Source organism: Zeus faber (assembly GCF_960531495.2).
Source record: "Zeus faber genome assembly, chromosome: 14".
In the NCBI taxonomy this organism is placed as follows: domain Eukaryota; kingdom Metazoa; phylum Chordata; class Actinopteri; order Zeiformes; family Zeidae; genus Zeus; species Zeus faber.
Window position 1 is genome coordinate 9,212,726 of NC_137200.1, and position 18,570 is coordinate 9,231,295.

Sequence of the window (18,570 nt, forward strand, 5' to 3'; positions counted from 1 at the left end):
GACACCGGGGGGCCCCCAGCGCGGTGTCCGTCTGAACCACGCGTACGACGTCTCAGGATCCGCGTGGCAGGATGCTGCATTCCGTTGAAGTTGGAACTCGGAAAAATCAAACCTACTTGGAAAAGTAAAAAACAAACGAACAAAAAAAAAAAAAAAAAAGGAACGGCCTTTAACTCGGAATTCGAAGTCGGGCGGCCGGGGCGGGTCGCTTTGGTCAGAGTTAACGAAAATCCACCAACGGCGCGACACATTTAACGCGTGACCGCCGACCCCTGTGTCTCCGGGCGCGGAGTCGACCGACGAAAGCCGCGGCGTCCGCGGGACAGCGTGGCAATATGAGCCACAGCGCGACGTGATTGGGCCGCTTCTCTCCGCGTCTCCGCCAATCGGGGCAGCGTTGCCACGCCGGGCCCGGCTCCCCGGTCGGCCGGGAGGCCTGTCCGCGCCGTGACGTCACACCGCGGAAAGCCAACTCCGCGCAGCGACGCCAGGCGGACGGACGCGGCGTCCGATGGAGCTCCGCCGCTCGTCGCCAGCGGACGAAGTCGAACCTGGACGGACCGCGCGGACAGCATGCAACGCGTAACCAGCTGACCAAAGTAATTATCTATTTTTTTTCCCCAGACAAGACAGCGTCGGGGCGTCATATTTATTCAGTTCGGGTGAACACTGCGTCACTGGCGGGAGAATAAGTTGACGAAACTCGAAGCGGAGAGCGTGGACAGTCAGGCTTGTGTCTGTACGTGTGTGTCCTGTGCGTTGCATATACATATATATATATATATATATATATATATATATATATATATTTGTATTTCTGTGGTGCAAAAATTATCATTCTTTATTGTACCCTCAGAATGAACGCATGTTGACAAGGCTGCGATTAAAGAGTTGTCTCATATAACCCCATTGAAGGAAAGGAGTCTACTTCTGTTAAGTGTTTGTTGTCTTCTCGCAATGCCAATTCGGAACGTCTGCACTTCCCTTTGGAAAGCTACGCAAGGTGCTTCTGCTTTTCGTTACGCCACCTCTCTGCCTGACACAGTGTTGTTGTGTTCAAGCGAAACAAAACCCAGTTTGCGTCCCGCTGGAGGTGTTGATTTAGAGGCGGTGTATATGGCCGTGTGATCTGTACGACTTTAAGGATTCGAGCGTCAAGTCCGCTCGCACACGTCCAGCATCCGCATTGCCACACGGCTCGTTGTTTTTATTTGTTTGTTGGCTTCTTTCTTTTTTCTTTCTTTTACCCAGGCAGGCCTGGATGGACGAGCCGCTTCGCGCTCGTAAGCCCTGCTGTGTGAGGCAGCGTACCTTAGCAACATGGGGTTAGATGGTCTCCGGGTGGAGAGCCGGGGAGAGGACGTGCCCGTATAAAAGCTATCAAGTTACACTCTGTTATTATTTCAACGTTACACAGCTAACCCAATTCTATAGTAACACGTTATTAAATGCTAGGCAAAACTACCATCCATCCAGGATTACCTGTCACACTGCAATGCACAGTTGTATGTTCTTGCAGGATTTGGGGTCCAGGAGCCATGAAACGGTTGCTCAGGACTCATTTAGACGCGCTCTGGGTTTGATTGATGCTGCTCAGCCAGCGAAACAATGAAGCGTGTGTTGGTGAGGGTTCGCCCTTGGCAAAGATATTTTGGGCCAAGCACATGGTTTAGTGTTTTTTTGACACACACACACACACATACAGACCAAACAGTGCCAAATGATCCAGCCTTTTTCCATAATGGATAGCGTAAGCATGCATTTTACATTCTGTGTACTTAAGTGGTCACCTTTAACAGTTCAAAAAAAGGCTTGGGTTATAAAATCACCATTGAAAATTGTGGGTGCCGAAATCGGGCCACACCAATTTAACGGCGAAAACAATGGCTTCAGTTTAAAATTTGTCTTCTGTTGAACTCTTTAAATCTGTCGTCAGCTTGGTTACTTTTGAGCCATGAGATTTATGAATAAAAAGTAATTGGTCAATTGCCGGTGGAGTCTCATCTGTGAACACGCCTCAGTATGGACATCTTGGCTAAATAGTCAATTAAAGCATAGAGGCAAGTCAGGATCGGGACACACATACACACCAACTTGTTATAAGGTAACACTTTTTTTTTTTCCAGGGGGGGAATACAGCGACCGATCCCAGAGGCAGCCATCCAAGGCGCCAGTTTCATGCGCTAGATTTACAGTAGTGTCTTGCTCAAGGACACTTCTGGGGATTGAACCAGCAGTCCTCCAATTACCAGATGACCCACTCTCACTACTGAGTCACACTGCTGCCAATAGCATCTCATTAGATTCTCGGTCAAGTTGAATCTCTTCAGGTTGTTCCAAATTAAACTTAAGTTCTGACTATTGAAATATTGTTGAATAACTTTGCATATAGTTTATATAATTCTAGCGATTCACCTTCTGATTCCGCCATATTGGTAATTCTAAACGAAATAAATTTGAACATTAAAGAAGCGTTCAGGATTTTTCAGAAAGAAGTAAGAAGTAAGTAATCATTGATTGTTCTTTTGTCGGAGCTTGGCCATGGTTAACCAACAGGTGTTCTCCTTGCCTACCAAGGTCTTACATGAACCCTTAGTCAGTGCAAAGAGTTCTGAGCCAAAGCTGATTTAAGTGCACGCTGTCCCAGTCAGACAGGCTCAGTCTATTTGGTTTAAATTGCCACGATATGCCTTGAATGTGGTTCAGTGATTTGATGCAATACTCCTACGAAAACCACACACTCCTCAGGCACAGTTTTAATTCCGCGTGTAATTGTCACTCAGCACAGTCGAAGCATGGAGACAAACACATCACCACTAGCAGCATTCTCCCTTGTCTTTTGGAGTTAGTTCCACGTGGCTGACCCTTGTGCCCCAATGCTCCCCATAATGTTCTTACCTCAGCACTTCTATTCAGAGCACCCCCTATCCCCTCCTCCCTCTATATAGTGCCAGCTAGTTCCACTTGGTGCCCTGACTCAGCAAGCAGATTGTATGGCGCGGACCGTTTATCTTGGTTCAACTGCACAGTCTAGGTTATGGGATGGTGATTTTGCGGTGTACAATCATGTTAGCTACATTAAGTTCAGTTTGATTGGACGGCAGGATAAAAAAAAAAAGTAAATGCAAGAAAATACATTTGTATTGAAACATTTTGATACGTATTTCAAGAGACATACCTGAGCACAATTAAACTGTGTAAACATACAATCTATGTCCAATCCACAGTGCACCTTTTACTGGCATAATGTCCTCATAATGTTTCTTGTTTTTGTTCAACATACTGATGAGACTGGCTCATAGGGATGTAACAAATCAATTTACAATTTTTTTTGAGAAGTGAAGTGTTTGTTTTACTTTGTTTTACTCATCTAAAGTGACATAGTGATCCATTTCATTAGTAATCATCAGTAATCCCTTTGCTTTTAGAAGTAACTGTTGAGCCCCGTTGTCGGACTTTGGCTGCAGTGTTGATAAATTCTGGAAACGTACCTAAGAACAGATATTCCTGCCCTGCTAGCAGGCAGAAAATTGGAATAAATTGTGTCACATTTTCACTGCGAGCAGAGCTCGAGCTGTGAACTTAAGTGGTGTATGTCTGCGAAAACACTTTGAAAACACACTGACACTGTGACGCAAGGCATTGCTGTAAATATTTGGGTCGTAGGCTGCACCAAGCCTTCAGTCCTGTACCGAATGGTTTATTATAAATATGTGTGTTGTTACACTGCTATTAGTTATCTATTGATTATTGTCATGTTCTTATACCTCGCTAGACTGTCGGTGGAAGGAAACAATTTTGTTGGGATGCAGTAATGGCTGTAGTTTTATTTCAGTTCAGTGGTAGTGGAGAAAGGGGGAATGGCAGGGAATGTTCCTCTCAGTGGATGTAGGTCGTTCTCCACAGTTTAAAGGGATGCAGCACCTGGTGATAAAAGGCAGTTCCTCAGATTGCTAAGTTCCACACCAGGGTTCTGTTTGGATCTACTCGCAGAGGAAACATACAGTAGTTTACGATGTCTCTTTTGGCCACAGTCCAAACACTCACACTCCACAAACAGCGAGAATAAAACAATATACTGTTTACTTCTTTATTATTTGTCTCTCTTGACTTTTTATCTACTTCTGAGTTTGTGAAATGCTGATCAGATTTTGATCGTATTGGCATTTTAATCTTAAACTGCTACATGGCTTCCTCTGTGAGATTTCTGTATGTTTTGGGGAGTGGTGGAGATTAAATAGCTGAGTTTGGGTCTTCGAATCAATGGCAGGAGGTGGATAAAGTGTAAATGTGGGTCATTTGCCACTAATACACTTCCTTACTTCCAGCCCATTTTACAAGCATTAGAGATATGGATGCACCAAGCTCCATTTTGACGTAAAGGATCTGTAGCCACAGGAAAATAAATTTACTGCCATTCATCAATTTGCTGCAGAGCTTCTGAAGGAGCTGCCTCAAGACTGCAGCTGCCCTGGACTGTGAGCTTACTTTGGAAGAGCTGACCAGAGCAGCCGGCCTCTGGTCTTGCTCCAGGAAAAACTCTCCTATCAGCACACTAACATTTCGGAGTGCTTTGAGGCAGATTTCCATGAGGTTCAGCTTGTCATCATGGGTATTCACTGCCAACTTCCTTTTCTTCTTCCCAGAAAAGAAGATTTAGCATGACTGAAAAAACTGGAGGCTGGTTCCGCACAGACTATCAAGTGTTGTCCAAGGCCTGATAAAATAGCCTAAAGGAAGACATAAAAAAAAATCTGATTTAAAGGAAGACATTAAAAAATCGGATTTATTTGATCTGGAATTTTTATCCTTTGAAAATTAATATTTTATCCCTTGACCAAGAAGACTTTGATCTTGTGGATTATGTTTTTCATTTTTCGTTTTGAACATTTAAGCCTTTGGTGCATGTTCAAAGAGGGTAGGAATGAGTGACCAATTCCCGTTAAAGCAGAAATTGCCCTCTTTTTCTGCAGCTTTCTGTGTCGACGGCAGTTACCTATGCCTCTTTTTTTACCGCACAAAAAACCTGCTAACACCCGCTGGCTTTTCTTTTCAGTGGGAAAGGTTACACCTGGCGTTCCTGGGCGTTCAGTCCCAGGACAAATGACCCTGCAATAGTCATGGGTTCAGTGATTCCACAGAATTCAATTCTATTTTGGTGGCGGCTGGGGGGGGGGGAGAGAGTGACTGAAGGAGTGTTACCCACTTAAAAAAAAAAACCTGCATATAGGCTTATTTTGGTGTAAAAACGGTGATTGTGCTCTCTCTCCTTGTGTTTCGGTTATCCGATAATTTGAGGATTTTTATGATAAAGATTCCGCAGATCTGTTCATTTCCTCATTCAGCAAGTGGCAACGGACAGCCAATCAGTTTGATGATCTCGGAGGAGAAGCAGAAAGAGGATGTATGTTGACCCCAGGGCCACATACATCCATAGTTGTTTTTTATTTTTATTTTATTTTTTAAGTTCCGACCCAAAGCAGATGCTAAATATCCATTGTGTTATGGATATTTAAATATAAATATGTAGCTGAGACGTGCCGATAAAGACGGACACTACAAACTTTATTTATTTAGACCTACTTGCCATATTTATTTTGTTTTTGATTTTATCAAAATTTGATCGAAGTGAAATGTTAATTAAAGCAACTGCACTTGTTAACTATTGTTCACAAACAGAAATTATTTGATTTCAAGTAGTAATATTACTAATATTTATTTATTTTTTATTTTTAAAATGCCGTTAACTGATGGAACTTATTAATTTAAAATATTAAATAAAAATTATAAATCTACATGCTTTCATGATTTCATTCTTTATATCGCCTACTTGTCAATTGTTTTTAAGCTCAATAAACACAGTTAATATTTGAGCGGAATCTTTCTCATTTGTCTAGGACATTGAAATCGGCGGACGTGAACCGGCACCAATTTTTTCTAACGGAAACTCTGCTCTCTCCCTAAATGACCTCAGAACCTCCCATTAACAATGTCTGCTTATGACAATGACATTAACTTCTCCATAAGGACCCAGGGAATTGTTTATTACTGAAGTTTCTAGCTAGGTGGAGCATGGGGGGACCATCGCCAGCTAAAGTGAACTGGGATAAGAGTCAGGCCTTTCTTGTAGGTCAGCGGTGATCAGGGGTAGTTTCTTGTCAGTCTGCTGGCTTTCACTAGAAAATGGCATTTTGAATAGTTGTCTTAACTTCTTTCTTCACTGTAATGGTTTTAACAATATTAAAGAGCCTCCAACTAAACCAGCTTCATCAATAGTGTTCAGCCAGTCTCCTCAGTTTGAATACAGAGAAAACAAAAATAAATGGTCATCAACTTTGTACCATACAAGTACCATCAACACTTTAACATCTTACCACCGGAGCCGAAAGAATGGAGCAGTACAGTCAGAGGGAAATCAGCACACCTGAAAGAAAAGAAAAAATACATATAGTTAATCTATTACATAAGAAACACCTAACTTAATTGGTTTAATCTAAGTTAATCCTAATTCATAACATTTTAATCACTTTATTGCTTTGTTCTGTCTCAATGCATTCACTACACTAAATGGGCCCACAGTAGCAACCCATAATGTGTGCATGTAATACACTACATGCCATAATGGCAGGGAGTTTTGCCCTTCATAATGGTGGGGTGTTGTCGAGTCACACATGCAGGCGTGCCTGAGTTGCTTCTTGTTCAGATGGTTCTGTGTACAACATAAAAATCACTTAGCACTCTGTATAGGTTTGTCAATGAAATTTAGCGAGCCCTCAGCATGACTGAACTCCGCTGTTGAATAATTCCTCCTCGACAATATTTCCTTTTAGTATGGAGACTCCTCTCTACATAGACTTTGCAAGAGCACAGCACACATGGAGAAACCACATGGAGTCCCAAGTTGGATAAGACAGTGTACTCAGGCAGGCGAGACATTCGATGCAATGCCAACCTCCACATCTGCCTACAATCCCCCTCCTCTGTTGTAATAGTCTTCCTTTTCTTCCTTTCTTCTGTTTGTTGACATTGTAGGCAGTAGGGCTGTACCCGACGGATTCGGCTGTTCAATGCGAATATTCCACTTTTCGGCGAGGGGGGGGCCAGAAGGAACGGTGCATGAGCGATCACTCATGCCTAGGGTTGGGTACTGTACCCCGGGGCTAAATCATTGAACGCTGTAGTATCGATAAGGTCTGATGTTACTGCTGGTACTGCGAACGGTATAGGGAAAATTTTGAATATGGATTTTCTATTTATTTATTCCTCAATGAAATGCTATCCTTGTGCATATTGTAAGCTTCTATATTTTTTTCCGGTTATTGTAATGCACATTGACTGCCAAATAAAAGCAATGCTTGACTTGAAGAATCTCAGTCAACTGACGGGTTTCCGAATGATGATTCGATGATTCGTCAACTTTCAGGGGGCAGCCCTAGTAGACAGCATGATGACCTCAATTTCAGCACCTTGTCCTCAATTTTGCCTCATTCTGCACCAAGATCCCCAATACCAATTTTACACCAAAATTTGCGTGTATACGCAGATTCTTTCAAAAGGCTGTAAACCTGCTAAAAATGCGCGATTGGCACGTTCCCATTGCCAGTGAACAAGTATGCCTTGCTTTTTGTTTCTGGTGTGAACTTCAGCGCTTGTCGCATCGCGCTGGTAAAGGAGCGAAAATTTGTGTGTCTACTCGGGTGTCATGTTTCCATCACTGCCAATCAGAGCTGGAGCCGATAAAGACCTGTGACTATTACAGGGTAATTTGTCCCGGGACTGAATGCTGTGTGTAACCTTTCCCACTAAAGGGAAAAGCCAGATGTTAGGAGGTTTTTCATGCAGTGGAAAAGAGGTATAACAGTGCTCAGTGTTGAGCTACAACTGTTAGTTTATCCTTTCCTGCCAAATTCTGTGAATATTTGGACAATTTTTTATCTGTAATTGTCATTTCAGCTATCAATACCAATGAAACATGAATGTTAAGCTGGTGTCATTGATAATGGATGCAATGCGTTTTCATACAGCAAGTAGCTGTATGAAAACAAACTGTAGTGTGGAAGTACAATGCTGTAGAAAAGCCCACAATGTTTTCCAGTTTGCACACTACCCTGTCCAGTCAATTGTAAAATACAGACAATTCTCACTGCTTTACCCACTCTTTACTTTGGCCTTAAAAAGACACTTCATCACACATACAGTATTTGAGAACCTACATTTACATCTAGTCATTTAGCAGACGCTTTTATCCAAAGCGACTTACAATTGTTCAGACACCGACGGACGCAGCCATCAGGAGCAATTAGGGGTTAAGTGTCTTGCTCAAGGACACTACCGCATGCTAGCAGGAGGAGCCTGGGATCAAACCAGCAACCTTTAGATCACTAGACCAACAGCTCTACCGCCTGAGCTACCATCCCCTATGGTGATGGTAGCCTAGGGCAAAGCTGTCTTTGAGACTTGTTAATCCTACAATGTCATCTGTCTGGTCATTGTCTTAGTCAAAGATCAATGAGAATGGTAAAAATCACTGTGTAGAATAATACTTTTAATTTAACTGATGTACTCAATTTAACTCAAAGACGGGATCATCTACTGAGTAGCAATGAGTTGACTAGCTTCAGCTTAACATAGAAATGAAGAATAATTTTAACTTGAAATGTCCCAGTTCTAATAGACACTCCAAGGTGTGACACGTGTGATCTTCAGGCTGTTAAAGGTCTTTGATATGATCAGTATCATAAACAGACTCCCATCACCCACTACTTGTCCTAATAATGAGTTGCCTTTAAGACCTTAAGTAAGATACCCAACTCACATCGCTATACAATAATTTGCAAAGGCCTGTTAATAACTGCTATTCTAGCCAAATCTTCAATCTTGCATTAATCCTACATTTTATAGGACCAAGCAGAACCTGTTTAGCGGCAGCAATTGGCATAGGCTACATCCTTTGGCTCAAGGGCTAAAGCTCCATGTGTCGTTTCAGGTGTGCCCCTCCTACCTGGTCCTTTCCTTGGTCTTACCCCTGTGAGACAAACAGGGTAGGGACAGCTCTTCTTCACCACCCAGCAAGGCAGTTCAGTAACAGTGCCAGTCCACTCTGCCCTGCAACTGTTGACATGACACGCTCCAAGACCTTCCAGGCCTACCTGCCCAACTGCCACCGCACCTACAGCTGCATCCACTGTCGTGCCCACCTGGCTAACCATGATGAGCTCATCTCCAAGGTATACCTATCTCTGCCCACTGACCTGCATTATGAACACAGCTAGTTCAGTTGTTTGTTCTAATTAATGGGCTTGAGGCCAGTTCCATAGTATCCAGCGGTTCCTGTGGTATCATTTTGGTGCCACACAATTGCATTATTTGAATTTCATGCTCCCATATAATTGCATGCTGGGAGATGCTCCCATCCAGTCAGATTTTTGTGCTAATTATTTTTCATCTTGTGTCATTATGAGCCATTCGTATTCAACTTTGTCAATAGCATGTTATTATGTGATGCTTTACCAATGCAAAGGTATTGTGGGACATTCACACATCTTATAAACTCTGCAAATTCACTGAGCCAACAGACAGCTTGGGAAGGCGCATACCTATAGTGTAGCAGTGTATTTTTTTTGATTTGCTTTTGGTGTTCAGTGGGGGGAAATGTGCTACTGCACTAGCGTATACACTAAATGCGTCTAAGGCAACAGATGCGTACCGTCTTGTGAGGCAAATGAAAGACAATCATGCTGCTCAACTAGGCATCAAGCAGCTGTCGCACACAAGCCATGCCCATAAACCCTTCTCCCTCAGTGGGGTTATTTCGGCCTAATCCGTGTGGCCTTTTGGCCTAATCCTCATTTCTATGTATTTTTCTTGATGTCTTGATGTTAGAGCACTTTGCAAAGGTTTGTTTACCAGCAGTATTTGGGTGTTTCAAACCCAGCGTCATATTTTGTCATCACATTCATTAGTGCTCCATCAATGTGACTGTCAGGGTTTCCTTACAAAAGAGCTTTGTACGAAATCGTCACTTCTAATAATGTTACACCATTTCTTGTAAAAAACCTGTTCTAAATTGTCTCAGTTGAACTTGGCTTTTTGTGTGTGTGTTTTGTATGGTTTAGAAATGTAGGATGGATTCAACATTCATTTTGCATTTGATTAAAACTAAGGCTTGGGCGATCGTGCAAAATTCCAACCTGCGATCGCTGGGGGTCAGCGAAGTAATGGGGCAAATGCAGTTTCCCCTTTACAGAAGTACAGGATTATTTACAAGTAAAGTATTTACACAAAAACATTTAGTTTCTACAATATTAAGTTAGGAATGGAAAGCAATGGGGAGACGTGCATGACGCTGCATTGGACAGTAGGGACACACAAGGTTTTTTTGTAACGGGACGGAACGGAACAGTCCCTTGACATAATTGTGTTTTAAAAAACATTGTTTCATACATGTAGGAAACAAACGGAAATAAATGGATCTAAAATAAAATCTGAGGAAAACCGTCATGGGAGTGGGGAACTGGCTTGCGCACTGCTGTCTGGAGGCGAAATTTAAAAAAAACTCCGCCCCTATTGTGTGATACCTCTTTTCCACTGCGGATATTGGCGCATAAATAGACAGGAGGGTCACACAAAACCCCGCGGCGCATTGAAAGTGATGAAAGATCCCATGAATCGGAATGAAAGATCCCCCCACCTCAGCCAGCACTGGTTGATGGGCTGGAGTGCATCACCGCCTCCGCCTGGTCCGTCGCGCATATATTTACTCATTTATATTGACATTTATTTATATATTTATTGCCTTGTTTATTTATTTGACAGGCATATTTTTTATTTGCGTGGGACGTCCACATACAGCCTCTTTATTCGCGCAAGTAAATGAGCTGCGTGTGCTGCTGCTCGTCTGTCGCTCACCGGTGTGGGCCGGGACCGCACGGAGTGACTTCTGTTGGACTCTTCCTTGCGCCATCCATTCCGGCATTATCATGGCATGTGTGAAATGCCGCAAGACTGAAATGTTCCAGAATGTAGCTGCATGTGGGAATAGTGAAACTCACTAGCGGTGCCAGAAAGCTTATCCCTGTAATTTACCTGGAACAATGTGTGAAAGGGGCTCAAAACTGCTCTGAGCGGAGAGGGGAGAGGAAGAGAGGGGCTCTCTCCCCCCGCCCCCTCTCCTCCTCTCCGTGATCGGTTTCAGAACGCCATGAACTGCACTGACATGGTACACCGTTTCAATGCTCGGATTTGTCCTGGCAGATAAAAAACACAATCGTCTGTCATTAATGTCAATTGGCAGTCGATGGAGGGGATTGCCGATTCATTTGCGATTCTGCCCAAGCCTAATTTTTATTTTTCGGTTTTGGAAGAATTTGGAGGGCTTACCTTTTTACTGTCAGCATTTTAATTTCGTGTCATTCTGCCAAAGCCTAATGCAAACCTTGTTGGCTTCCAATAGACAAGCACTTTATGCAACCCTTGAATGCAATTTCTTTTTTCAGAATGGATAGATGAATGTAATTTCCTTCCCTGTTGCTAGGGATTTGTTTATGTTTTCATTGTGATGGAAGTCTTAACTGAGGTCTCTGTGTGCTCTGTTTCATTCTTACAGAAATAGGCAGGGAAGCTCTGTTAACATTAAACAGAGGTCAAGTCTTGCCTACATGGTTTATGTGGCTGCTTTGCTCAGTTCAGGGTGTCCCAGCAGCGTTAAGTCCAGCCCAGGCTTCACTGCATGTGAACACACAGACGTGTTCATTCAGGAGTGTGGGTTGCAGTGATTGTCCCTCCACGTCACTCACAACATTGCACATACAAAGGAGGGCTTCAGTACAGTTTGGCAAACAGGCAGTCACTTTGGCAGGCAGTCTGTGTGTGATGAAAATGAAATTCCATGCTCCTAACCTCTCATCGAAAGTGGCAACATCTGGTGGTCATTGTGTTGCCCCAGACCAACCCAAGTTTAATCCGTTCCTTTGCTCGGTTGGGGAACTATTATATTTTTTCCCCACATGAACACACATATACTCTCAGCATGCAAGTCTGCCCAGCCGGACACGCTGACAAGCTCTAGATCATTTACGGCTTCGTGAGCAAAGGATGAGGGCGATGCCAGTCCGTCTCAGAGTCAAACGCATTCACACCGAGGGGCAATTTCCGGTTATTCTAACCTGCATGTCTGTTGGAGGTGGGAGGAAATGAGACAAGCCAAGAAACCCGTCCAAACACTGAGAAAATACACAAGCTATAGTAAAACTGTGTTGCTTTAATGCTTTATCATCATTTTGCTTATTGTGTTGATAGGAGCTGCTGTGACTGTGGTAGTGGGGAGTGGATTTAACACCATCTGCAGGTGGGGATAGCCAGCACGGACAACCGGGAAATAAAAAAAAAAAAAAAGCCAACAACATAACCTCTATCATTCAAACGTCAAAAGTCCAGGAAGCATTTGCAGTCCAGGACACAGCTGCAGGAGATTGGGGTAGTTAGCCTTCAAGAGTCTTGAAAAGCTGCTGTGGTGTCACTGCTCTCTCCCCTGATAGCAAGACTGGGCTCCATTCCTGTGTATAGTGATGTAACAGCACATGCCTACAAGTGTGACATTATATTTCTTTTTTAAATTCTGCTTTTTACAGTGATCAAGAATACAATAAAAATAAATAATCCTGTCACGCGCATGGTATTGCGTCATTCCCAGTGTCACTTTTTGCGCGTGTTTTCGTGACAAAACAAAATTTGGAGACACGACAGACTCGTCTGGGATTCCTCCCGGTGAAAGATCTTGTAATTTGTGACAGCCTGTCAGTCATGCAGTGTGCAAACCACAAGACTGCAAGATACCCGATCGCAAGACAGAAAGTTTGGTAGTGTAAACAGTACAGCGATCTGACGAATTTGAAAGTCGTGTAGTGTGCCCATGGCATTACAGGACTTAAAGGATCTGCTTCTAATGTCTTGGTGCTAGATACCGCAGGACACCTTCAGAGGTCTTGTGGAGCCCATGCCTCAATGAGTTAGAGCTGTTTTGGCGGCACGGGGGGGCCTACAAAATAGCCTACACCCTTTTTCATAGTTCTAAGAACGTTTGGAGGAACCCTCCCTTTTTTAGTTCCTACTCCAGGGCAGGGACTAACCTGCAAAAGAGGAACTTCCAGTGACCTAAGTGCAAGGTGATTGGTCAAATACATGAGCCAATGCAGCACAGGCAACCCGTGTAAAACGGTAACAACCTAAGACTAAAATAAGACGCTGAATGTAAAGTAAACATGTCTTTTATTACACACAGTTTATTTCCAAAACAAAAGAAACAGCGCCCCTCTGCCCTGACCTCGCCGCGGACTCGACTGAACCAGACCACGGGCTGACCCTCGACTGTGGCAGCCTGTCCTCAGTGCGCCCCAACCGGGTCACATTGCTCTGGTCGGTGAGGTACACTCTGCGGCAATAAAAAAATAATGAACCAAAATAAAGATGTATTTGTTTAATTTTAATAAACGTCCGTGCGGTGTCTCGATGCAAGCCCTTGCCCTACGAAAGTCGGAACAAGATTTGAAATTATGTCCAGCAACTGGATTGCTTATTTCTCGCCTCAGATTTGAACAGAAACAGATTCTGGTGGACTGATAAGGCAAAATAAGTTAAAGTTTACAAACCAATACAACACGGAGCATGGAACTCATACTGAAACCCCAATGGCTTCAGCGTTCCTACTTCCTACACTTGAAGGTTTTTAGTTCTCGGGGGACTGACCCTGTTCCTAGAATTGTTTGGTCCGAAAACGCCTATTATTGGGTGGTTTTAATGTTGTGGCTGATAAGTATGTTTCCTTCTGCAATGACCCGGTTGTTTTGACAAGAATTATGAAAATATTACCTAATAATAAACTGTGGATTTCTAAAGACACAGTCAGCACTGGTCAAAAAGAAAAATGCTTTCAGGGAGGGTAGTCTGATTGCTTTGAGGGATACTAGAAAATAAACTAAGTCTCATCTACAAAAAGCAAAGCAAAAGTACAAGGACAAAATTGAAGCCCAGATGAGTGGTCTGCTTGGGAGGCTATGATGTCAACCAGTCAAGGAGTCGACCGATCGGATTGAATAAATTAATTCTGATACTGCAGATGAAGTCAATGATTTTTACCTCCGCTTTTATTTTAGTAAAGACATACAGTAGGTCTGTAAGATTACCTTAGCCCCCACCATAGCCTTACTATGCAGGATGTTGCTGAAAAGGATAAACGGTCTAACCCCAGGAAAAGTTCAGGTCCTGATCAAATTTGTGTGACAATCCTGGAAGTCCTGTTCCGAGGAACTTTGGACTACTGTTGTTCCCGTTGCAAAAAAAACGTCCCCAAGGAACTAAATGATTTGAGGCCAGTGGCTCTCACTTCTTTGGCCATGAGTGTTTTTGAGAAACTGTTCAAGGAAAATATTTTGATGGAACAGACGTTAGATTCTACTTTTTGCAATTCGCTCATCAGCCTGGCAATGTATTCCAATTACTTTATCAACACCTGGAGGGCCAAAAGACCCATGCAAGGCTTTTGTTTATAGGCTCTGCCTTTAAGACTATTCAGCCCCACCTTTTTAACAGGGAAGCTGATGGCACAGTTTGGTTTCGATCTCAACACTGTGGGCTAGTTAGTGGAGAATTTTCTATCCAATAGGTCTCAACGTGTCCTGGTGAATGATATTCAGTCTTTGAAGGGTTTGTCTTCCACTGGTTCTCCCCAGGGTTGGGTTCTTTCGGCCTTGCTGCATATTTTATACACAAATGTCACAGTACAATGAATGACAAACACGTTTTTTGTTACATTTGCTGACACTAGTTTTTCTTAGTCTCCTGCAGGATGACGAGAGGGAACATGGTCCAGTTGTCAATGACTTTGTCACCTGGTGTGACAACAATTTCCTTACGCTAAATGTCTCATAAACCCAGGATGGAAAGCTACCAGTGGCACCTGATAACACCATAATCAAAGGGAAAGTTATTGAGGTGGTGGATAGCTACAGGTACCAGGGAACTGTTATCGACAGCAAGCTTAGCTTTGTAAAAAATACAGATCGTGAGATTATCTGTTTTTGTAATGCAAACTTTATTCCTTTAATCTGTGTAGCAAACACAGTTTTATCTAATCTGTTTTATCTTACTGTATCATTGCTTAGTTACCCGATGCAGCTATCTTGTGATTTTAAAGCAGCAGGTGCTTAGGAGAGCCAACGCCATCTTGAACTGTGCCGACCACCCTCATAGAATGGAGTTTTATGTGATGCCGTCTGGACGGCGATACAGAGCTCCCATAGTAAAGTCAAATCGATAAAAAATAATTTTGTCCCCAAATAACTGAATGTGGTTGACTTATAATTTTAGCCATTCTAATTCCTTTTATACACCTCACAGTCTTTTCCATTTTATGTGTTTTATGTGTATTTTACATTTTTTTTAAATCTGTGTTGTACAGCTGTTGTGAGGCGTCTTCTCTGCTTGCCAAACAAATTTCTCCTTGGGGACAATAAAGTTTTGATTGATTGATTATTTTGGCTAGAGATGAACTAATTAACTCTTGACTGGAGCCCCAGGTTAACAAAGCCAATATTTATACCAAGAATGGATAAATGATTTAATGGTTTCACCCATATCCTTATCTCTCTTTCTCTCAGTCATTCCAAGGAAGTCAAGGCAGAGCTTACCTCTTCAATTCAGTGTAAGTGTACTGATTTCTGCAAACACACGTTTGTTGGTGTTGTCACTGCATTTTTGGGACTACATTTGCGAAGTCCCAGCCCAGCGGTTTTTTTTTTTCTTCTTCTTTTTCAGGGTAAATGTGGGCTGTGGGCCAGCGGAGGAGAGGTTGTTGCTGACAGGACTCCATGCCGTAGCCGACATCTACTGCGAAAGTTGTAAAACCACCCTTGGATGGAAATATGTGAGTTTGGTAGTTGATGCTTATTAACATTTGACGATCACCCAGAGATACACACATCCCACTTGGTATAACTTTATATACCACTAGGTTCCTATAAGCAGAAGCACAACCCCTGGGACAGATCTTGAGTATACTCTATAGGTGCCTTGTCTGGTCAATCAAACCATCACTCTCCTGACCCTATTATCTCCACTGGGAAAGGTATTCACTGTACGTCCAGTGGGCCATTTGACGTCACCTTTGGAAGAACGTGATTTCCAAATGAAAGGGTAGGCCCAATTGACACTGCAGTTTCTTCTTGGCTAGGGTGTCACACGATACTCGATATGTGAGAGTCCACCACGTTGAGCAGCACGGTATTCAGGATCCAATGAGCAAGTCCTATCATTCTTTCTCAGAGCCCTTTTTAATGTCGGATCAGTCAGGTAGGTTGAAGGTCCAAGTGTAAGCAAAAATGTAATACCTTCTCTGCTCAATACATTGATTTAAATTGATATTGAATTGAATATGTTTCATTGCCGAGCAGGTGAGGTTTAAGAATCATAGCTTTGATCACGGACCCTCTGGATAAACTAGACAGAGAAGAAGAATGGCGGGTAGACGCTCTAAATTGTAGTGTGATGCATGGGACACCGACTCGTCATAAAATAAGATAGGATATCACTTTATTCATTCATATGAGTTAATTCGCTCTTTCTTCCCCTTTTTGTTCTCTTTCTCTGCTTTTACTTTTTCTGTCGATCTCCCCCTTTCTTCCCTGTCCGCAGGAGCATGCGTTTGAAAGCAGCCAGAAGTACAAGGAGGGCAAGTTCATCATAGAACTGGCCCACATGATAAAGGACAATGGATGGGAATGAGTGTGTGTGTGTGTGTGTGTGTGTGTGTGTGTGTGTGTGTGTGTGTGTGTGTGTGTGTGTGTGTGTGTGTGTGTGTGTGTGTGTGTGTCTGTCTGTCCACATAAATGTGTGGCTGAGTGGGGGAAGGCGGTATCAGCAAACGATACTTCCAGTTGGCTCCGCTGTGTCAAACTGACACGGTTCCAAGTCATTGCAGATGATCGTGGTTCTTTGACCTTAACACTCAAAACCCTACGCCCTTGGAAGAAGCCAACGAATCACTGGTGACTCGCCGTCACCTGAAAGGCTGAAGCCTCGCTCACCCTGCAAATTAGCACCTTTTTATTTTTTTTTGTATTATCTTAACACAAAAAACTATACTGAACCTCACCTGAAACTCTTTGACTGTGAGACTGTAAAAAAAAAAAAATGTCTCAATTGTTTGTTTTTTTATACTTATCTTACTTTGCTTTTGCCTTCTATTATTTATTCACGCATGTTTTTTTAAGTTATTCTTTTGTGTATTGTTAATTTATTGGGTCTTATTTGAAGGGGTCACTTTTTTTTTTATCTTGGCTTCAAGTTATTAGTTAGCGCCCAGCAGTGTCCGACTGTAGCAAACTGAAAGGCTAAAACGAGCTGTAATTCCTTAATTTCTGAATTTCTTCTTTTTTATTTTTTATTTTTTGTCGTGTGCTGTTACTGGCGTTCCTTGAATGTTTGTAGACGCGCTCAAGGAGCCAAAGTGGAGGAAAAGTACCTTGGAAAGTATATCGAGAGAACTATCAAACCATCAAATAATAGAAGGCTTCCGAAAGTGGAGAAACGGCTCAACCTTTTTCCAATGGGTTATGACATCACTGGGCGTATGTACCAGCACACCGATGACGACAAAAGTAAAGTGTGAAGAAGATGGTAGCATCAGCGTTAGCAACCACATTGCATGAGCCATGTGTTTCACCTTGGGACAAAAATAATCCGACAAAAATAGAAATATTCAAATGATTTAAGTTCACATTCATTTTAACAGCTGTCATTCAAACAGATACTGTACCAGGTCGACATTCTCCGTCACACATTGCCGGTTCAATGTTTCGCTTTTGAAATGGTGAGTGTAGCGTTCACCACTACAGCAACACCCAAGTTTTTTTTGTGCTACCAAAAATTTGACTTTCTCGTTTTTTGGCGACAGATGTGAGAAAGTCATTAACTTAATGATGTATCACACAATGACGTAGTTGTAGTCATGTTCTCAATGGACTTAAGAATATTTAGGGGGAAAAATACTGACGCTCATCGCTATCTTAGTACCTCAAGTATACTGTAAGTTCAGTTTTCTTTGTAACATGCAACGTTCATTTTAATCTCTTTCACGGCCTTTCTCACCACTTCCTCCTTTGAACACTTGTCCTCCTTCCTTTCTGTTCCATTTTGTTTACACAAAAAGTTTTTACCAATAGAATCGATTTTGTTTTGCGTTATGTAAATATAGCCATTTTTTTAGCATTTTATTTTTTATTCACTTATTCATCTCATGATTTTAGCGTATGCTCTGCTGTCTGTCTGGGGCTTCCCTCCAGCCAGATTTGGTTTCCTACTTTTTTATACCTCGAGAAAAGAATGTACGTAAAAAAAAAAAAAAGTCAATGTATTTTGTAAAGAAAGTAAGTGCTGGAAATATATGAGAAGTCAATAAAGATTTCCATTTGATTTAAAGCAAAAGCCAAAATGTTTTTTATTTCGTAATTCCCCGTTGTCAAAAACCCCAGCGGAAGGAAACTGTTAGCTCAGACAGGACGCAATCGTCTTTACAGA

At 42.5% G+C, this 18,570-nt stretch overlaps 1 protein-coding gene across 1 annotated transcript; it reads left to right on the top strand.

Moving 5' to 3' along the window:
* The first annotated feature begins 39 nt into the window (after positions 1-39).
* On the top strand, positions 40-18,465 carry LOC307240387 (protein yippee-like 1). The gene is made up of 5 exons (XM_080014165.1): positions 40-599; positions 8,987-9,227; positions 15,654-15,697; positions 15,811-15,919; positions 16,687-18,465. The coding sequence occupies exons 2-5, from the start codon at positions 9,120-9,122 to the stop codon at positions 16,774-16,776; spliced, it is 351 nt and encodes a 116-aa protein (XP_079870291.1). The 5' UTR covers positions 40-599; positions 8,987-9,119; the 3' UTR covers positions 16,777-18,465.
* The last annotated feature ends 105 nt before the right edge of the window (positions 18,466-18,570 follow it).

Coding starts and splice junctions, on each gene's coding strand:
- LOC307240387 (XM_080014165.1), top strand. CDS start 9,120: ATGACACGCTCCAAGACCTTCCAGGCCTACCTGCCCAACTGCCACCGC. Junction 15,698..15,810: donor GCTTACCTCTTCAATTCAGT/GTAAGTGTACTG, acceptor CTTCTTTTTCAG/GGTAAATGTGGGCTGTGGGC. Junction 15,920..16,686: donor CCACCCTTGGATGGAAATAT/GTGAGTTTGGTA, acceptor CCCTGTCCGCAG/GAGCATGCGTTTGAAAGCAG.